The 21808-nt window shown below is 58.0% G+C and overlaps 1 protein-coding gene across 1 annotated transcript; it reads left to right on the top strand.

The window, feature by feature from the left end:
• Positions 1-310: 310 nt before the first annotated feature.
• Positions 311-19997, top strand: SLC2A7 (solute carrier family 2 member 7). Its single transcript, XM_037499630.1, has 13 exons — positions 311-369; positions 1860-2034; positions 5718-5816; positions 7062-7222; positions 9284-9408; positions 9819-9971; positions 11796-11921; positions 12296-12483; positions 13915-14025; positions 15283-15384; positions 17900-17975; positions 19163-19290; positions 19776-19997. Exons 1-13 carry the CDS (start codon positions 311-313, stop codon positions 19995-19997), a joined length of 1725 nt encoding a protein of 574 aa, XP_037355527.1.
• Positions 19998-21808: the final 1811 nt, after the last annotated feature.

Genomic DNA, 21808 nt, shown 5'->3' with positions numbered 1-21808 from the left:
AGAGCGGGGTGTGTGTGTGTGAAGCAAGGTTTGTGCAAAAAAGGTTGAAAACCTGGAGGGTGGAGGGGAAAGTGGAGGAAGCCCTGCCGGAGGCCTCTGGCAAGGTGTGGAATCTGGATGTCGGAGGGGCTGGGGCCAGAGGCGAGGGGCCAGGCAGGCAGCATGGGGTTGGGGGCTTCTGTTGTGAAGGTGGAATGAGGACTTTGCAGACAATGGACTCACAAGACCACTGAGGGCCCGGATGAAGTCCATAGTGTAACATTGTGATCAAGCCATCCTTGAACTTCTGCAGCAGAAGGGGACACAGAAAATGGCCAAAGATGTGCCCTCAACACTGAGGAGTGAGCAGGAAGGCTGGGATGCCAGAAGGTAAGGGGTCTTGCTAGCCATTCAACCTGCGGTCCCACAACAAGGGGTCAGGGGCAGGGGTGGTTCAGGTGGCTGTGGAGTTTGTGACTCTGGAGGTCTGCTCCCTGGGAAGTCTGGCCTCCACCTCTTAGTTAATTGTGGCACTTGGGCAAATTACTTGGCTTGTCTGTGTCATGGTTTCTTCTTTCTAATAAAAGTCTCACCTGCTTATGAGAAGTCAGTGTTTTCATCCGTTTTTAGTGTTTAGATCCATGCCTGGCATGTAGTAAGAACTTTCACTTATTTTTAAGTTCTTGAGGTCATTGATCTCAAGAACAAATAAACCATAGATTAAAAAAACAACAGCAGGGGCCTCCCTGGTGGTGCAAGGGGTTAAGATAGAGAAGCTATCCGCAGCCTCTGCAGCATGAGCTCGATCCCCAGCCAGGGAGCGACCCACATGGCACAGCAGACCTCTCCTGTCTCCCTGCTGCTCCTCTCAGCAGTGGATTTCAGTCAACCTGCCTGCTCTGTTCCCCACTCTGTCTCTGGCAACTCCTCTCGGCCCCCTCACCTCTGGTCTGTTCTTGTGTGCATAAATAAATAAATCTTTGGGGAAAAAACAACAACAACAGCAAGAGACCTGTGCATATGCACTGGGAGGGAACAAGGAGGTGGGGAGGAGGGAGGGGGGTGGCAGGGCCTCATCTTACTGTGGCAGTGGGGGTTACAGATAATCCAGGAGGAGAAGTCTAGAAAGATCCCTGTGGGACAGCCCTTGTGGTGACAGTTAATTGGGGGTCTTAGAATGTACTCATGTTCCGCTGGTGTGGCAGTGATGGCCACCCACAGAACCATCTATAGGGTATAGGGACGTATGCCTGGGCGGTTAGTAAAACACAAGAGAAGGGAGGTGTGGCATTAGGAACAACCAAAGGAACTCTCCAGGGGGTGGGCAGCTGCAGCAAGAGAGCTGTTGTAGGTGAGGGGCCCCCCAGGCCCCCCAAACCTGCCTATTCTAAATATGTTCTGCCATCCGCCACATCAAGACAAAACATACTCTAGTGTGTACAACGTTTAAGAGAAAATAACTTTAATAGAGTTGGTGGGCTATAGAGAGAAGAGAAAGAACATAGTTGAACTAGTTTCCAGTTAAACACCCCAAATTACCCATCCCCTTGTGGGTAAGTGCACAGCCAAACAGGAACGCTGAGGCCCAAAGCTTGCCAGCCTGACACCTTCTGGTGACCCACAGAAAAGGGGCAGAAGCAGCCAAGTAAGTCTGGAAGGAAAGCAGCAAAATCAAAACCCAAGTCAAGATAAAGGCTGCCACTGCCAGCCTCCTCACGGGCTCTCGCCACGTCTGTTTGAACCATCTCCTTCCTTGTCCCCGAGTCCCCGGAACCAGGGCGGGCAGACAAGCCAGTGCAGCTTGTCTCATGCTCCTGCTCCTCACGCCTTGTGCAATCCTGTCCTCCATCTCCTTCCTTCCTTCTCCCGGTCCTCTCCAGCTTCTCCTCCCTGCTCAGCGACATCCTGCCTTGGGTGGGCCAGGGAGCCTGGAACCTCGCCTTTCTGGGGGACCGCCCTGCTGCAGAGAGAGGAACACACATTCCCGACGCAGAGAGGGATGTGGAGGTGTTCAAGGAACACCAAGTGGTCTGGTCTGAAGGTGAAGCCAGGAAGGTGGGATTAGATCCTCCGGCCCCTACGAGTCAAACTGAGTCTGAACTTCATCCTCAACACGACCCCAAGCCCCAGGGTCCCTGGGTTTGGGTGGCGGCAGTAATGAGGACCCGTGGGACTTGGGTAAGGAGATCAGACAGCAACAAATGGGAGGGGTCCTGCCAAGCCAGCAGGATTTAGGGACACTCGGTCCCCGCAGGTGGCCCACAGGTTTCTGACATGGACCCACCAGGAGGGTTGGGGAAGCTGGGTGGCCAGTTTGGGGAGAAAAGAGTAAAATTTTTTTATGTTGAAAAGGAGGAGCCTGTGGGACACACAAGGTGTTTAGAGGGAAGCCGTCATGTTTTCATTCAACAAATATTTGTTGAGCACCTACTATGTGCCAGGAAGCAGATCTAATGGTCAAAAATACAGTATGTCGGGGCATTTCAGAGAACACTCAGGGTCAAGTGTCAGCCGTGCCAGGTGAGGGGTGGGGGTTACTTTAGGAGGGAGGTCCTGGGAGGATCTCTCAAGGAGGTGACCTTGGTCTGGGACCTGGCCGGGAGGGGAGTATTTCAAGCAGCAGGGACAGCAGGAAGGAGCTGGGTTTTGCCATCAGCTTGATGTTGTTGTGACCAACTCAGGGAAGAGGGAGAGAGAAGCTGAGGAGCTGAGGTGGTGTTAGGAGGCTGAGGGCCATGGCCAGCCAGGCAGGGCTCCCAAGAGAACAGTCAGTGGCTGATAAATAAAGCGGAGAGGTCTGCTGGACTAGCGTTCAAGAGTCTTCAGGAACAAACTGGAAGATCACGAGGCAGAACAACACCACCCTCCCCGCAAACGTGCCCCTCAACCCCCAGAACCTGTGACTATGTTAAGTTCCATGACAAGGGGGCACTGAAATTGCAGATGGAACTAATCAGCACACCCCAAGATGGGAGAGTTTCTGGGTTATTCAGGTGGGAGCAATGTAACCACGGGGACAGGAGAACCAGAAAGAGGTGGTCTGAGAAATACTCCCACGCTGCTGGCTTTGAAGACGGAGACTTCGGGAGACCTCCAGAAGCTGCAAACGACCGTCCCTGGCGGTCCCAGGAGGGCCTGTCACCCTGCACCCTGCTGACACCCCCAGCCCGCAGGACCCGTGTCAGACTCAGCGCCCACAGAAACTAAGGTAACACATGTGCTGTTGAGAACACTCAGTTTCGTGGTGATTTGTCACAGAAGCCACAGGGAACTCACGTTCCTCTTGGCGGCCAGGGCAGCCGTACAGACTCCTACCTGGACAGAACGGCGCTGGCACGGCAGCGAGAAGCCAGAAGACTCTTGAGACACACGTGGCGGGGTGAGCGGGGAAGCAAAACTAGGACAGACTGTCATAGAAACACAAATGTCCGCCTTCGGTGTCGACAGCTGGCCACAGTCAAGAGCCACAGCCAAGGTCAAGAGGCAGGTGGGCACCCAGGGGAGAGACCAGCACACGAGTCAAGGTCGCTGAGAACAGACCAGGCTCAGGTGTCATCAGTGAGAGGACAGAGCGGGGCGCCAGGCCAGCCCTGCCCGGTGCCCAGCCCGAGGCGAGCAGGTCCACCCTGCAGCTGCGGGAGGCTGTGTGGGTGGCCACCCGACTCCTCGCCCGTGGGGTCGGACCCAGCAAGCAGGGGGCCTGCCTGGCAGGTCCATGCCACTTGCACTTAAGCAGAGCCAAGGAGCACACTTTGATCCTGGGACGGGAAAGACATTCCCCCACGGGCCACTGCCCAGAACAGGCTGCGAGGGCGCGTGGACACTGTCCCTGGCCCAGGGCCCGTCCTTACTTGGCCCCTGGCTAGGCGATCGGGGGTGAAGGGTGGGGAACTGTCCCCAACAGTTAACGACTTTGCTCCTGAGGGCTGAAAAGGAAGGAGGGGCGCAGCAGACAGGAGATGGAAGGAGCTGATTAGTTCCATGGCGCCCCCTTATCCCCGCGGGGGTCATCATGCGTCCACGGTGGCCACTCACACCAGCCTCTCTGCATGCGCCACTCGAAGTCCACGCCTGTCCCCACAGTCCTCGTCGTCGTGATTATTCTTTGAGCCCGGAGTCCCCAGCAGCTAATTTGCCATCGTGATCTTCAGTCTTTCTCTCCTTTTGGCCCTGGTAGAGGCTAAGCCCGGCTAGAGGGCAGACAGGATTCCTTTCAGCGCGGTGAGCTGCCCCCCCCCTGCAGGATCGCCCGTCTGGGTCCAGAGGAGGAAGCACAGGGAGAGACAGCGCCGGAGCAGAGGGCCGGTCAGCCAGGCGTGACTTGGTTTCTGAAACTCCTCCTGTCCAGAGCCGAGCCAGCCCCCGCGCCCCCTCCTTGGGGAGATCAGGGAGCTTCTGGCCGGGCTTAGCAGAGGCAGAGATGAAGTTCACCCCGTGTGTGACTCTTATCTTATCGCTGCGTCCAAGGAAAACGTGCTGGTAGGGACAGTGAGCAGGGTCCAGAGGCCACAAGGGTCATAAAGCCGTGGGGCTGGGGAGGCAGGTGGCTGGCCCCGGAGCAGCCGCCCAGAGCAGGACTCGGGTCCCTAGGGAGACAGCGCCTGTTTCTCAGCAAAACAGGATGGAGAAACATGAGCTGGGGGCTTTCCCGCCCACCCCACCCAGGGAGGGGGTAAGTGCCAGACCCAGGAAACCACCCCTGTCCCTGTCCCACCCGGGAGGGGCCTGTGGAGGCAGGAGCAGGCTCCTGAAGTGCTGCCCGCAAGGAGAGGTTAGCACTGCCCTGGCTTTCTGCGGGGGGCCTCCCCCCACATCGCAGGTCAGGCCCGGGGTCAGGAGCCGAGCGCAGCTCTAATGCGTGTGGACTATGGGAGACTGGATGGGGTCAGAGATGCCCCCTCCCGCCTGGCCCCGTCCTGTCCCCCTGCCCTTCTCTGCCTGCCTGGCCCTGCGTGTTGGGGCCCGGGGCTGGGGCCTCAGCAGCGGATGGGGAAGGAGAGGGCAGTTAGCAGGAGAGGAGAGGGGCTGTGGCACCAACTCAGTCTGCGGGCCCCACCCCATTGCTGCCCCCCTGCCCCCAGACTTTGGCCCTCCTGAGATGCCCTGGGGGTTGGGGTAGCCACGGCAACACAATGGCTGTGGCTTTCCTGAGCCCTGTCCCTGTCCTGGAGTGAAAGACTGACTGGTGTGTCCTCCAGGGCCTCTGCAGCTCCCCCTGTCTGGAACGGTCTTTCCCCGGTGCTCACAGGATGCTACCGCCCATCCGTCAGGTCTCAGCTCAGAGGCGCCTGCTCTGAGAGGCTTTGCTGGCCACGCGCCTCCTCTCCCGCTGGCGTATTTGGAATTCTCCTATTTACCTCTTGTTGTGTGTGTGTGTGTGTGTGTGTGTGTGTGTGTATGGTTCCTCCGGACCCCTGCCCGCACCCCCGTCACCCCACCCCACCCCAAAATGTCAGCATCACACAGCAGCATGATGCTGAGCCTTTGCTCTGCGGAGCCCTCCTCCTCCATACGGGGCCAGCACTCGGGAATGCTCAAGGGAAGAATGAATGTGGGCCAAGAACAGCATAAGATGCCACTCACCCTGCAACCCAGCCACCTTGCCCCTCCACCTCCTCATTCCCGAGCATGGACTGGGCTCCTCTGCCCCCCCCATTCCTGCCCGGGGTCCACTCCATTTCCAGAGGTCCCTGTGACCACCTCCCATTGTCCCTGACCATAGACTTCATCGCCCACAGGGCTTCCAGCCCACGCTGGTGCTGGCGACACTGAGCGCAGCCTTTGGTTCGGCCTTCCAGTACGGCTACAACATCGCAGTGGTCAACACACCACACAAGGTGGGTACAGGTGGGTAGGAGGCGACTGCCATCTTACTGCTCCGAAGCCGCCATTTTGCTTCATGGAGGTTGCCATCATGGAAGCCGCCATCTTGCTTCATGGGGGCCGCCATCTTGCTTCATGGAGGCTGCCATCTTGTTTCAGAAGCTCCCCAGCCCATTTTCCCCTGTTCCCTGGATGCCTCCCTCTGGAGAACAGACAATGGCTCGTGTTGTATCCCTCGGGAGCACCATCCTTACCAGGGACGTTGGGACAAGGGGTGTGTGGAAGCTTTGCTGCACTGGGGAGCAAAAAATGAAACTTAATGGAGGAAGATGAAGAGGGCATGTTAGGACTCAACTGAGAGGGAGTCATGCTTGTTCATTCATCCGTTTGAGTATGTAAGTTCTGTTGTACTTTCAGTTGTCAGTTTGTGGCTGCACTTTATCCAGCAGGTGCTTACAGGAGGTGCTGCAGTAGCTGCTCCTGACACCTAAGATTATTACCATTGACGGAGCATCTTTTCTCTCAGTCAAGTAATGCACAACCAGTACATCACATTGGACGTGCACAGGTTCACTAATGGAGATATATTATTCCTATAATATAATTGATGAGGAAAGCAGGACTCATAGAGGTAATATAACTTGTCCAGAGTCACACAATTAGTAAAAATATTTCCTATGTTGCCTCTTGGAAAGCCCTGCAAAATGAATTTTTAAACAGTGAATTTTTTCCCAGTGCTTTCTGCTGTCTGGTTCCTCATCTCACTCCACACAGCAGACTTTTTTGTTCTCAGGTAGCTGCAGAGAATCCATCGTGTCCTAGGGACACTGGCAGAAATATCCAGTGACAGGGCCTCCCCGGTGGCGCAGCGGTTGAGCGTTGGGTTGCGAAGCTTCCCGCAGCCTCTGCAGCGCCAGTTCGATCCCCGGCTGCTCCTCGGCCACCGGAGGAGGGTCCCACATGGCGCGCAGACCTCTCCTGCCGCCCGCTGCTCCCCTCAGCAGTGTACTTCGGTCCTTCTGCCTGCTCTGCTCCCCGCTCTGGCTCTGGTGAATTCTCTCACCCTCCCGCGCTTCTGACTGTACCCAGTGCTTGTATCAATTAATCAATCAATCTGTATAAATAAATAAATAAATCTTAAAAAAATAAAAAAAAAAAAGAAAAAGAAAAAGAAATATCCAGTGACAGAGGCAACTGAGAACATGGCTTCATCATCTCTGGTGAGTGGCCCCATGTTCTGGGCGATGCATGTTTTCCAGGTCTTGAAGTCATTCTATAACGAAACCTACTTCGAGCGACATGGCACATTCATGGACGAGAAGAACCTGCTGATACTGTGGTCCTGCACCGTTTCCATGTTCCCGCTGGGCGGCTTGCTGGGGTCATTGGTCGTCGGCCTGATGGTTGACAGATGTGGCAGGTAAAGAGGAAGGTGCAGCTCTTTCTTATAATTCACTTTGGTAAATCACACTGTCCCTCGGCAGCTCTGTGTGGCTGGGAGATGTTTCAGGAGTGACCCTGAAGACCAGGAGGCCTGAAATCTAGTTCCCACTTGAGCATACACAACACAGCCTAAAAGCAAGTCCCAGGGTTTCTCTTGTCAGTTGCACAGTAAGAGCACCCCCTCTGCCATCTGCCCTGTGAAGGTGGTGCAGCCTCGAGATCAAAGTTCCTGACAGTGTTAACAGGTGCCCTGTCAGCACTGCCAGCAGGTGTGTGATAAATGCTTATTGATTGGGTTTGATTCGTGGTCAGGTGACCCCCAGCTGGAGCGCCTGCTTCCTTTCCCCATGTGGCCTCATCAGCCTTGTCCTTCTGAGGTTTGGGTTCAGACTGAGTCACGGACCCCTGTCCCGTGTCTTGCTTGAGAAGGAAGAAAGTTAGTTCTCTGTACTTTGCTTGGCCTCACGGATGCACTGATCTTGTTGCCTAAGCCCAGGTGCTGCAAAGACAGGACACCAGATAAGCGAGACACCAGGGCAAGGTCCCCAAGGGAGCTGGGTGAGCACCCAGGTCCTGAGTGAGGTCTCGGGTCCATCAGGCCTGACCCCCTCTCCACCCCAGATTCACAGTTACACTTGCTGTGCACAGCCAGGAGTTGGTGGGGGTGAGTGGAAAGCCCTCTAAAGAAAATACAGCAATTTCAAAGAACCAGAGCAATTGGGGATCCATGCCTAGAAGAAAACATTGCCAACTGAGGATTGTTTATGAAAGCAGCGTCCATGAACTCTTCAACAGTGAATTTGCCATATGCTGTGTGCGTGAATGGAGGTGACACACATTGTATTGTAATGATGCCAAAACACAGACTTTTGTATTTCAGACAGCTGTCCTCAGCTAGATCAAGAGTGACTAGACTGTTCTAGAAGCCCAGGTTTGGCCTCGGCTTCCTTGCCTGAACCCCATAGTCAAAGAACTTGGGACCTCAGGGATGGTCTCATCTTTTTGCAGACGGCAATACTGTTGGGGGTGAAGCCAGCCTTACCCCAGCAGAGTGGACAGCCAGCCCTTCCCCTAAACTGACAAGGCCTCAGGCTGAGGAGGGGCTGTGGGAGGAGCAGGTGTGGGGGGGGGAGGAGCAGACTGTGGGGGAACACGCCTGTGGGGGCCACTTGTTCTCTGCAGGCATCATGGCTGGCTGAGCCTGGACTCGGAGTTTGGGCTCTGGTGGCAGCTCCGGGGGTGGGAAGCCAGGGAGGGAGAGAAAAGTGGCCTCAGAAAGCCAGCATGCACGTCCGTGAGCAGGCGTCGCCTGGCAGAGCTTGTTTTCGTAGAACCGTAGCGCCGCCCCACAGGAGGGGTGTCTGTGGTGAGCCCCCCTCTGGCTCCTAGCCTCGTGTCCCGCCCTGTCCAACAGACCCCGCTCCCCTGCATCAGCCAGCTCCCGAGGCTCCCCACGGCCACAGAGGTGGGACATCCCCAGGTGTGGTGCCGCCAGCCCCCCGCTGGGTGCTCTTCCCTCCTGAGCCTCTGCTGTTCTCTCTAGAGCAAGACCCAGGCCGACGGGAGGGCAGGGGCCAGGGAGCCGCGAACCAAGTCAGCTCGAGGGCAAGCCTGGCCTGGCAGGCAGGGCTGGGGCCTGGGGAGCAGGCGCCACCGTGTGCTCCACGCCGCCCCTCACAGGCTCCGGCCTTTCAGCCTCAGAAGTGACCTCGGGTTCATCAGGCCCAAGGGTGCCTCACTCAGTCACCTCCTGCCTCCTGCTGCAGCCACTGGCAACAGGAAGCTCCCCCATCCCCCAAAACCCCAGGGAGGCAGACCTTGATCCCCTTGATCATCTTCAGGCAGCGCCACTGTGCCCGGCCCCTCGCCACCCCCTCCGCTGACTCCCAGTCCTAGGGCCTCTGCCCATCGGTCTGGCCTCCCCATCTTGTCTTCACCCTCCGTCTCCCCAGGCACATCCTGGTCCCCTAAGGTGACTGGGGGGCTCCCCGCGCCCTGCCATCTCAGCCCCGCCCCGCGGGCTCTGCTGTCCTTGCAGGAAGGGGACCCTGCTGGTCAACAACGTCTTCGCCATCATCCCTGCCGTCCTGATGGGGGTCAGCAAGGTGGCCAAGGCCTTCGAGCTCATCATCTTCGCGCGCGTGGTGCTCGGTGTCTGCGCAGGTGCGTCGGGGAGACCCCGCCGGGACGAGGGGCTGCAAGCCCAAGGGGTACAGGCGGTGGGGCCTCGGGCAGCAGCGGGGTGAGGCTTCTTAGCTGTGGCGGTTTCTTCAGCCAGGACAAAGGTCACACAAGGCACCCGCGCTTCAGAAAACAAAGCCAAGTGAGGGCGTGTGTTTAAATCTCTCCACCGAGGGACTCTCCGCCCCATAGCAGGGGCTCCAGCTACCCCACTGGGAAGGGGGCGCGTCTCACCACCCCACCAGTGTTCCTGGGGCCCCAGGATTCTGGAGGGGTCCTTGTAAGACCGGGCAGCGGGATGGCGCGCTCCCCTCCCCCACGGGGGCAGAAACCCTGGAGCTGGGGCGCCGGGACTGCCCGTGCTCTGCCCCGACAGCTGCGTCCCCCTCCAGGCATCTCCTACAGCGCCCTCCCCATGTACCTGGGGGAGCTGGCTCCCAAGAACCTCCGGGGCACCCTGGGAACAATGACCGAGGTTTTTGTCATCGTGGGCGTCTTCCTGGCACAGATCTTCAGCCTGCAGGCCGCCCTGGGAAACGCCACAGGTAGCTGCAGCCAAGCAGGGAAACGAGGTGCGGGGGCGGGGGGAGGGCGCTGTGGCCATGGGTCCTGCTCCACCACCACACCCCACCACACCCCCACACACACACCACCCCCCCCCGCTCCGCTGTGCCCATGGTACTGACAGACGAGTCAGGGGAAGCTGAGAGGTGACCTTCAGGCAGCGTGTGGCTGGTGACCTTGACAAGGTCAAGGTGAGCGGTGGGGACAGTGCTTTGGGAACCAGGCGACAGGGAGACAGGCTGTGTAGACAGCCCGTGGAGTTTTGCTCTGCGAGACGAGGAGAGCAGCTGGGTGGCAGCTGGAAGGGGATGGAGCATGGGGAGCGGAGGTCTATCAGCTGGGAAAGACCGCGGGGCCTGGAGCGTGGCCACGTCCGTCCGGGTGGGCGCGCGAGGGGCGCGGGGACGGCAGCGGGTGGACAGGCGCGCGGCCTGCTGGCCGCCGGTGCCCCGCTAGACTCTTCTGGATGCTGCTGTTGTCTTGGAAATAGGGCAAGGTCAGTGGCTGAGAGTGAGGGGTCGGGGCAGGCCCGTAGGTGTAGGGGAGCGGAGTGGGGGGCCTCGTCCCCGAGGCCTGGGTGGGAGAAGACCAGGAGGGAGACGCAGACGGCGGGAACTGCGGGCACGAAAACCCGCTGGGGTTGGTGTGGTTTTTTCCATAACCATTTTCAAGTTCCCCAGTTCCAAGCAAATTATTTAGCGAGTGGATCGCTGTCTTCCTGGGCCACACCTCGTCTCAGGCTCAAAACCCCGCGGGTGCTCAGTGGAAGAGCAGCTTCCACAGCCCGGGCTTCCCCGTGCAGGTGAATGTCAAGCGGTGGCCACGAGGGGACATAAGTGGAGGCCACACTGGCCTGTCACTGCCCAGGACCAGTGATGCCTGGGGCACGATGTCTCTTCCAACCCTCACCACTCTGTGGGACATTTTAGCATCACCATCATCACCATCACCATATTCACACCACCATCACCATCACATCACCATCACCAACACCAACACCATCAATACCACCATCACATCACCAGCACCAGCACCATTAATACCACCACCGTCACCATCGTCACCATCATCATATTCATCACCATCACTATCACCACCATCAGCATCACCACCATCAGCATCACCACCGTCACCATCATCACCACCACCATCACCATCACCATCATCACCATCATCATCACCATCATCACCATCGTCATATTCATCACCATCACTATCACCACCATCAGCATCACCACCATCACCACCACCACCACTGTCATCTTGACGCATGGCCGAGAATACCAAGGCTTAGAGGTTAAATAACTGCTCCAAGTCCCCTGCCAGGGCTACAGGTGGGGGTGCAGGGCCTTTGTCATCGCTGACTCTCAGCTCTGCCCCCTCAACCCGAAGCTCGGGAAGGCGCTCACACAGCCACGGTGCTGGGCCCGTCCCCCTCCCCGCCGGCACCCCCTCGTGAGGCAGCGATTATGCCATTTCCAGCCATAAAATTAGGGACCCGGCTTCATCGTCTCCAGGTTTCACACCCTAAGTCCTCTGTGGGTGCTGGTCCTGAGGAGAGTCGTGCCTTGCCCGCAAAGTGAACTCCGAGCCTCTGAATCAGCCTCCCTTTGCGTGGGGGCCCTGGCAGTCACCGCGGGGCAAGAACCAGGTCCCTGCTGTCCTTGGCACTCGCTGGGGCTGGGACACCACGGGCAGGTGACCTGGCCAGAGGAGAGTCAGGTCACAGGAAGGCTGGCTAGAGGTGCCCAGCGCCCTGGCACTCCCCTGCCAGATGGCCCCACGCTCTGGGTGTCCGCCCGCAGGCTGGCCGGTGCTCCTGGCACTCACGGGCGTCCCTGCGCTGCTGCAGCTCCTGTCTCTGCCCTTCTTCCCCGAGAGCCCGCGCTACACCCTCATTCAGAGGCGAGACGAGGACACGGCTCGGCGAGGTACCAGAACACGGCTGCTGTCAGGACGCTGCGCCCGCCACCGGCCCGCGCCTCCCGCGCCTGCCAGGACGCCCCTCACATGCCCACAGCAGGGAAGGGGAGGTGGTGGGTGGAGGGGGGGCTGCCACCGAGGTGCAGCTCATGAGGACTCAGCAATGCTGTGGTCGGTGTCCCGGCCGACAGTGCAGAGCGCGCGGCCGGGGTGCGTGTGGTGGGGGCTGGGGGCACCACCACGGTGCCAGCGCCTGCTGGGGGCCAGTGAACGCCGCGCCCTCGGGAAGCCCAGGCCAATGTTTTGGTGGGGTGCTGTCCCCCGGCCCCCGAGCTGGGTGAGCTGCCGCCAGCAGCAGAGGTGGGACCGTCTGCTCTCCCAGATCTGAGGAAACTGAGAGGCCGGGCCAACGTGGAGGACGAGATAGAAGAAATGCGCCTGGAGAGCCAGGCCGAGGAGGCCGAGGGCCGCCTGTCCGTGCTCAACCTCCTCACCTTCCGGCCCCTCCGCTGGCAGCTCGTCTCCATCATCGTCCTCATGGCCGGCCAGCAGCTCTCCGGGATCAACGCGGTACGGGCCCGAGGGGCGGCCGGTGTGCCAGGGACGGGTGGGGGGGGAGGCGGGGGCTCTGCTCCCCAGTGTGGGGGCTGCTGCTGAGCCTCTGGGGGGGGCGGCCACACTTCCGCTGCCCCCTGAGGCCGCTTGACTTCATCAAACTCAACGGATGTCACCAAGCAATCCCGAGGAGCGCCCAGCCCGTCCCTAGATGGGTCATTTGGCGGCCAAGTGGCCAAGGCACAAGCTGAGCCACGTCCAGGCTGAGCCACGTCCAGGGCTGAGCTCTGCATCCAGGGGCAGGAGGACAGTCGCTGAACAAAAGAGCTGCTCGGCGACTGGAGAAACTCAGACTAAGAGTCACAGGCAGGGCTGCGGGGCAGCCCCTCCGCCTCTTGGGATGCTCTCGTGTGCAGAACCCGGCAGCAGTTCGTGCAGAGCAGCCTAATTCATGCGCGCAGGCCAGCCGCCGAAGGCCAGGGGTGCTCTGCGGGGCAGGGACGGCCCAGAAACTAGGGCGGAATGCTGGGTTTTTCGTTTTTGTTTTTTGTTTTTTTGTTTTTTTAAAGATTTATTTATTTATTCATACAAGCACTGGGCACAGTCAGCAGCGCGGGAGGGTGAGAGAATTCACCAGAGCCAGAGCGGGGAGCAGAGCAGGCAGAAGGGCCGAAGTCCACTGCTGAGGGGAGCAGCGGGCGGCAGGAGAGGTCTGTGCGCCATGTGGGACCCTCCTCCAGGGGCCGGGGAGCAGCCGGGGATCGAACCGGCGCTGCAGAGGCTGCGGGCAGCTTCGCAACCCAGCGCTCAACCGCTGCGCCACCGGGGAGGCCCCGGAATGCTGGCTTTAGGAAACCTCAGGGGCCTCCCCACGTGTCCACCTTATTTTTCTCTTAACTCCAGAAGCTCGCCTTTGCTTCCCAGCCCCCAAGAAAAACTGCCTCCCCCAGCCCCCTCCCCCTCCACGAGAGAGCAGCTAGCAGGAGGAGCTAGAGAGCTTCTGGAACCGTCTCAGCCTGGAGTGGGGGGGGGCGGGCAGGGGCTTGGGTCAGAGCCGTGAGGAGGCTCAGCCGTGACTGCTGGGGCCATCGCTGTCCTGAACATGGTTCTCTATCTGTAACCGCGTCGATCAAATAGTGGAGGGGTGGGCAGAGATCTGCACAAAGGGGGTGGGGGCCGCCTCCAGAAGGCCCCAAGTTGGCCGGGTCAGGAAGAGGGGGCGTCAGGTCTTTGGGGCCTCCCGGAGGTTAAGAAGAGCTGTCAGTGTGGACCACGGTGGCTTTGGGAAGGGCGGGGTCGCCCCTCTCCTCCGGGCTGGGCGGGACTGAGGCGATGCCTGGGGGGACCTTGAGCAGAGTGAGAGGAGAGGCCCCGGCCTGAGGTAGCAAACTACCAACAACACCGCGTCCTCCGGGCTCTCCCCCGACCCCTGCGCTCCTGTTCCAGATCAACTACTACGCAGACCTCATCTACACGGCGGCCGGTGTGGAGGCCGCTCACTCCCAGTACGTGACGGTGGGGGCCGGCGTGGTCAACATCGTGATGACCGTCATCTCGGTGAGTGACCAGACGCTCCCGTCCATGGGGTGCGTCAGGGGCCCACGGGTCGGCTGAGAGGCTGGTGGGGGGCGTGGGCCTTTGGGTGCGCCCATGCCTCTCCTTGTGCCTTGACCAGGCTCCTTAGTCACCTCCGGGCCAGGCTCGCGCTCTGTAAACCGAGGCCGGTGAAGCCCGTCCCCGCCTCCGCTGCAGGTGTTGGTGTCTGTGGGTGTCAGACCGTTGTTTCTGGGTGTTGTGTTGAAACGCTGAACCCCTCGTCGCTGCTACATGCACCACATTTGTTTTAAAAAGGTGACTCGACAAAGATGCCACAGCCAGGCCGGGCCGCCTCGGCGCGCCTTTCTCCAGGAGCTTGCCACGTCATCTTATTGATTCCTCTTTCTTGAGTAACCTGTGAGGTTAAAGGTGTTCTGGAAAGCTGCCACTCCTTCTTCACAGTTTCCCCAGAGCTGGTTGTTTAAGCCCCTAACACCATTCCTTGGCGCCAGGGAAAAGTGACCTCAGACACAGGGAGTGGTAGAGCTAAGGGTTGGGGTCCAGGCCCGTGTCCAGGCCCTCTTGGTGGCCTATTTTAAAATGTGGGTTTTGTGACTGTTGGGGTGTGGTAAGGCCAAGGGTCAGGAGGAGACGGAGCCACTGAAGATCAAGTTACAGCTCCCCAGGAGGTCCCCGTGGGGAAGCCCCCGGGGGGTGTGTTGGGGCTTGGGGGGAACACAGGCAAGAGGCCAGGTTATAAGGTTAGTAGGAAAGAACAGGCGAGGCAGGGCAAGCAGGGTTAGGATTGGTGAGTCTGCGAGATTTCAGCAGACTCTGGGGCGCAGGGCCACCCCTGTTGTCTGTACCTGCCTTGGGGGCTCGGGCAGGGGAGTGGTGGTGCAGAGGCTGAGGGTCGGGGGCTCTCACTGACTATGTTTGACAGCCTCACAGATGATCTGTTGCTAGTAACAGGCTAGCAGGGGAGGGGCGGTCCTGTCAGCCTCAGCAAGGCCCGGAGAGGTCAAGGCAGCAAATCCAGAATCTGGGGACATGGTCGTTACAGGGAAGGGGGGAAGCGGCGCGGGTGTGGAGGTCCGGGGCTCTGTCAGTGCTGAAACAAGGGCCATGGGTGTGGGGCCTGCAGCGTGGGCCTCAAACTCCTAGCCTGAGAAGCTCCTGCATTCGTGAAGCAGGCCTCAGGGGTGTGGAGGAGGGCGTGGGGGGACCAAGTCCCAGAAGCCAATGCCCTCTGACCTCCTGACCCCTTGTCACCTGCAGGCTTTCACCGTGGAGCTGCTGGGCAGGCAGCTCCTCCTGCTGGTCGGTTATGGCATCTGCGGCTTAGCCTGCGTCACGCTGACCCTGGTGCTGCTCTTTCAGGTGGGACCTCATGTGCCTGCCCCTTGGGGTGGGTGAGAGAGCGGGCAGGGGGTGAGGGTGGGTGAGGGAGCAGGCAGGGGGTGGGGGTGGGTGAGGGAGCAGGCGAGGGGGGGTTCCCCATTCTCAGCAGGTCCCACTCCATGCTCACCTCCTGGGGAAGTACTTTGTGGTGCCATGGGTGTGATAAAGGCATGGGTGACCCCCCCCCATACATGCAAATAAATAACTCAACACACTACCCTTAACATAACATAACAGTAAAACAAGAACTGAGAATAAAGCAGATGTTTCAGCATGTGAATGCTTGGGTGTAACCACGCTGGAAAGTAGCTGGGTAATGAACTAGAGGAGCCCTGAAGCCATTCCCCTGCCCTGTCTGGGAGCCCAGGCCAGCATGCAGTGGGACAGACCCTCTCTCTGAGGAGAGCCTGTAATGGTAGCTGGGAAGTGTTTGAGTGCAATTAAAACACAATGGCTGCCCAAACAAGAAATACATCATTTTGTCTTTTTTTTTCCCATTAAGATTTAACTTACAAAGCTTTGTTACACAGAAAGTAAAAATGCTGCTCTAATCTCGAAGCAACCGGCAGCCACAGGCAGTTGTAATTTGTCATTTTTGATACCCAGCCAAGGGGCCTCTGCCTAATGCGCAGAAAACCAATATCATGGCACCGGCCTTTTGAAAGCAGAATGGGCTCGTTTTGAGTTGACTGGCAAGCAGACAGGAGCATAAAAAACTCAAATCCATTTTGCCACCAGGGAAGGAAAGGATTTACATCATTTTGGGGACACAGGAGTCACATCTTATTGGTGAAGGAGTAGTCTAAGGGCAAAGGAATGTGGACTTGGCTCAAGTTGATTGGGCAGTGAGAAATCAGTCCCTACATGGAGAAGTTGTCATGTAGGTGGCCGGCTCTTCCTGCGGGGGGGACCCCCCACTTCTGAATGAGGTCTGGGTGTCCCTTTTCCTGTCCTCTTAGTTCCGAGGTTAGAGTCAGGCTGGATGACTCACAGCCCAGTGTCAGGCCTTGTTGCTTTTGTGGACAAGCTTAAAAGATAGTTAGCCAGGCCGACTATCTCTCCCGATGGCACGTCAGCCACGGCTTATTTTCTCAGCATATATTTCCTATTATCCATTTTCTATCCGTTTTGATGTTGTATGTCTTCAGACGCCTTTTTGCTTCTGTTGCTTTTGCAATAACGGTGCAGTGGACAGAAATCACATGAGTAAATCTGTAAGAGTCAGAACCACTGTCCTTCATGAGGAGGAGAAAATTCATGCTCTGTCCAGTCTACTTGCCCGTCCTGTCGGCTGCCTGAGAACATGCCCAGCATCTGCCCGGGGGCTCTGGGTGCAGGCAGACCCTCCCGCCCCAGCGAGCTCTTTTGCTTCCAGTCCCAAGATGGGTTGCTGCCAGCCGGCCCCACCCCGCTGCCCACAGTGTTGGAATGTGAACAGAGCTTGTCACTCCTCTGCCCATGAGCCTCCGCTGGCCTCTCATCCCCCTGCCATCCAGCCTCCCTGCCCTCCTTCTCCAGCTTGGAGACAGCGTCATGATGGGAGCAGCAGTCCCCTGGCCCAGCCCTGTGCCGCCGCCCCCTTCATAGCAGTTTTCTTTTTTTTTTTTAAGATTGATTTATTTATGCATACAAGAGCTGGGGTACAGGCCAGAGATGTGGGGGGTGAGAGGATTCACCAGAGACAGAGTGGGGAGCAGAACAGGCAGACTGGCGGAAACACACTGCTGAGGGGAGCAGCGGGCGAGACAGGAGAGGTCTGCTGTGCCATGTGGGTTGCTCCCTGGCCGGCCTGGGATGGAACTTGTGCTGCAAAGGCTGCGGACTGCTTCATAGTGTGGTGCTTAACCCCTTGCACCACCAGGGAGGCCCCATAGCAGTTTTCTTAATTGTCGTGAGATCGTTACCTACAGAATCAGCTCCGGGCACCCCATTCAGTCTGGCTGAAAGTTCACCCTGTTTGGAGGCATGTTGCCCTGGCAGTGCGGGGCAGAGAGGGTGGGCTGCCAGCAGCCCTGGTCCCAGCAGGATCCTCTCAGCTGGAGCCGAGCGTGGGTCCCAGCCCTGCCCTGCAGGGTCTGAGTCTGGGCACTGCTTGATCCTGAGGGGCTGTCCTCAAGGTCTGTGCTCAGGCTTCTTGAAACACCACTACCCTCACTCAGCGGGTGTTGCGAAGACTTGGGGTTAATCCTCTGGTGAGAATAAACGCAGAGAATAAGTAGACGGTAGGTGTCCCTCCCACCCATCGCTCTCCCTCAGGTAAGGCTGGTGGAAGCCCGCTGCAGCACAATTTCAGGTGTCAGTCCTCATCTTCCTCCCTTTCTCACCTGCAGCGCCCTTGAACCCACAAAGGTGCTCTGAAATCCAGTGTGGCTCCTTCCTGCAGCAGGAAGGTGGGACCCACAGGTGGGCTCATCTGCAAAGGGCCCTTGGCTTCAAGCACTCACAGGCCCAGGCCAGGCCCCGCAGCCACAGACAGCCCTGCCTCTCCCCCCAGAACCAGGTCCCTAAGCTGTCTTACCTGGGCATCATCTGTGTCTTCTCCTACATCGCGGGACATTCCATCGGGCCCAGTGAGTAGCAGCACATCCCCTACCAACCTCCCGGGTCCCGCACATAGCAGGTGCTCAGAAAATCTTTGTTGAGTGAATGGATGTCCTTGACCCATGAAGTTCATGATGTGCCCTCTGCCTTTCCTCCGTTCCTATGCAAACCCCACCCGCACTGAACACTTGGCCCAGCTTTTCCTTGACGGTTCCAGCTCACATGTATTCACTCAACAAACATTTACGAAGTACCAAGCCATGACCAGTGTGGCAGCCTCTGTCCCCTGGAGAGCAGGGGGAGGGGGTAGAGAACTCCCTCCCGCAGGGCCCTTTGGCACACAGAACCCCAAAGTGGGCCCCCTCCCCACTGGGTTGTTTCACATTTGACATCCCCAGGGCAGCTCTTCCTGGGGTTTGAATTTCTTTCCATCTCTAGCCACTGACACCAGGCCTTGCAAGGCGGCCGGATCACCCTCCTGGGTCAGGAGTGGTTGAGCGAAGGGGCAGAATCTTATTCTTTTTTATTGCAAAGGTAGAGATAGGTCCACAGCACACAGGTATATCTGTGACCTTAATACTTCACAAGGTGTGGAGAGTTTAGGGGGGAAGTCTCCTTAGGAAAAAGGATCCTAAAAAAAAAGGCTCAGACTCGGGGCTCCTGTCATTCCCCAGGCCCACCACACGGGGGCAGCACCTCCCAAGCCCAGGCGCCCAGTGAGCGCGCCCTCAGGGTCTCCCGCTCCCACAGGCCTTGCTGAGAAGCCCCGGCGCCCAGGGAAGGCCTGGGACGCAACACCCGCTGCTCCCTAGAAACCCCCGTTTCATTTCCCCAACCCTTGACTGAGCACCGCTGACTCGGACACACTGAGTGATTCGGGTCTCCCCACCAGACTTTGCTAAGTGGACCCTCTCAGCTTCTGCCCTAATTTTGTGGGGGGCCTGTGAATCCTGGGTTGCCAGTCCCAGCGGTTGCTGTCCAGACCAAACCAGCTGGCTCGGCTTCCTGCCCGGACGCTGAGGCCCCGGTGTGACCTGGAAGACCCCTGTGCGACCTCCAGGCCCCTGAAGGGAGCAGTCCTCTCCAGCTGTCTGGAACATACCATGCTCTAGGGCTCTAGGTTTGGGGCTGGGGCAGTCTGTGTATATGCACCCCTGGCCCTGCAGGGTCCCCGGAGCCCCCCTCCGCTCCACGCGTGCTGTGCTCTCTGCCCCAGGCCCCGTGCCCTCCGTGGTGAGGACAGAGATCTTCCTGCAGTCCTCCAGGCCCGCCGCCTTCATGGTGGACGGGGCTGTGCACTGGCTCACCAACTTCGTCGTGGGCTTCGTGTTCCCTTCCATCCAGGTGAGCGAGGGCCCCACCCTGCTCTCCCCAAGATAGAAGGGGTTCCAGGAACTAGGCACCCCTCCTCCTGGAGCCTCTACTCATGCGACACCGGGCGGCTCCTGTGTCGCAGACGCGCAGCTGGCCAAGGGCTCCTAGAAGCGGCTCTGGTCGGCCAGGCCAAGGGCAGCAGAGCCCGCTGGCACCAGGCGAGGGGCGAACCCCCATACCCTGCTTCCCTGTCCCTGTTTCTGGAGGCGCACACGTCCGCTCTGCCTCTCCACGCCTCTCACCTGGGGCACACCACCCCCAGACAGCCCTGGTGTTAAAGGCTAAGGGGTCCTTTTGGACAAGTTGGAGGAGGCAAGTTTCTCGTTACTTCACTCCTCTGGGGGTGAAATAAAAATAAAACTGGCCGTCAAGAAGCTTCTCGTGACTCAGCGGGCCCCGCCCGGATCTGCTGCCGCCATCTCTCCCCCACCCCTCCGTTCTTGTCTCGTGCCCAGGAAGCGATTGGGGCCTACAGTTTCATCATCTTTGCTGGAATCTGCCTCCTCACTGCTGTTTACATCTACGTGGTTATTCCTGAGACCAAGGGCCAGACATTTGTGGAGATAAACCGAATTTTTGCCAAGAGAAACGGGGTGGAGATACCTGCGGAGAGAGGAGAGATCACAGATGTCGCGCCTCCCACACCGGCTGTGCCCAGCAAGGACACTTCCTTTTAGAGCCCCGCGTGCCCCCACCCCTCCCCACATTCAAGGTTTCTGCCCCTGAGGACTCCCTGCCCCAGACCGGAGGGAGGTGACTGCTGTGCCCCCTGGTGGCAGCTGGACGGCTTTAGGGCATGTGGCCCCTTTAGGGCATGTGGTTGGGTTGAGAAGTGGCGAGCTCCGGCCCTGCGCTGGAGGACCCACAAGGTGTGGGTGGGGATTCTGGTCTCTGCTCCCCACACCTGCATGGTGTTTAGACACAGTTTTTTTTGTTTGTTTGTTTTTGTTTTTGTTTTTAAAAGGGCCTTTGTCTGGACAAACGGTGGCTTTTTTTTAAAGATTTATTTATGCATACAAGAACTGGGGTACAGGCCAGAGGTGTGGGGGGCTGAGAGGATTCACCAGAGACAGAGTGGGGAGCAGAACAGTCAGACTGACTGAAATACACTGCTGAGGGGAGCAGCGGGGAGACAGGAGAGGTCTGCTGCGCCATGTGGGTAGCTCCCTGGCCGGGGATGGAACTTGTGCAGTGGCTGTGGGTAGCTTCATCGGTTGCGTCTTAACCCCTTGCACCACCAGGGAGGCCCTGGACACAGTTTTTTAAAGTAAAACCTTTCAAGTTCAGCAGTTGATACAAAGGCCCGAACACCAATCAGGTGCGGATTAGAGACTCAAAGGAACTAGAGGCTGAGGCTCTGGGCCTCGCGCCTTCCTGCCAGGCGGATCCTCCTTCTCTCCGCAGCTGTGACTGCAGTTAGCCCTGGTCAGCGCCTCTGCTCGGTGCTATGGTGCGCAGGGGCAGTTAGGCAAGAGAGGTAAGACACGCTCTTGGAATGTTCAGAGAAACCTCCCTGGGCGGCCCCTTCACAGCCCCCTGGGAAGCAAGGGGAGCACTGTCACCTTGCAACAGTTACCTTCTAGCCTGACCTTGTACCCTCCCTGCTAAGGCCTTTACCTGGCTCTGTCACCTATGGGGTGTCCTGACTCCTGGGGGATCAGGGTGGTCACAGCCAATCACATGGCTCACCCAGCCCAGGTCTCAGGAATTTCAGAAGTGAGCACAGTTCTTCCTCCCCAGGATAATGATTCCTTCCTTGGGAGCACACTGCCTGTCTAGAGGACTTCTGTAACATTTCCCATGAGCTGTGGATGGGCCCGTCCTGCAGGGGACGCCAGGTCTCAGAGTCGGACCCAGTTAGTGGTTCAGGAGGAAAACAAAGCAGGAGCTCCTCACCACAATGTCAGCATAGTGAGGCCAGGATGTCCAAACACATTTGCATTTTCTGCAGTCAAGTAGAAGGTGGGCTGGTGCATCTGTGGTTGCTGTGAGTGGAAGTAGAATGTGGGTGTCAAAAAAACTGACTTTTTTCTCCCCAATACAGAAGGTGATAAAAAGGGGATGTTATGAACAATTTTATGCCAATAAATTTGACAACTTGGATGAAATGGGCAAATGCCTCAAAAGGCACAAAGTAATAGAAGCTCGCTCCATAAAAGGCAGATAACCTGGATAGTCCTACATCAACAGGAGACTGTGGTGATGGGGCACGGGTGCCTTGGGGAAGGAAATTCTATGGGGACTCTACCTGAGGGGGTGGTGGGAAGCAAATATTGTTTTTAAAAAAATAAAAATTTTTTAAAAATGAATTTGCAGTTAAAAACCTTTCCACAAAGTAACTCCAGGTCCATATGGACTCACTGGTGAATTCTACCAAATAGTTAAGGAAGAAAAAATGCCAGTCTGACACAAACTCTTCCAGAAAAGTTGAAGAGGAAGGAATATTTCTTGTATCATTCTATAAAGTCTCCATTACTCTGATAGCAAA

The sequence above is a fragment of the Talpa occidentalis genome, unplaced genomic scaffold, assembly GCF_014898055.3.
Source record: "Talpa occidentalis isolate TD23 unplaced genomic scaffold, MPIMG_talOcc4v2.1 talOcc4.9, whole genome shotgun sequence".
Lineage (NCBI taxonomy): Eukaryota > Metazoa > Chordata > Mammalia > Eulipotyphla > Talpidae > Talpa > Talpa occidentalis.
The sequence above is the reverse complement of the archived record's forward strand: the minus strand, read 5'-3'. Positions and strand labels throughout refer to the sequence as shown.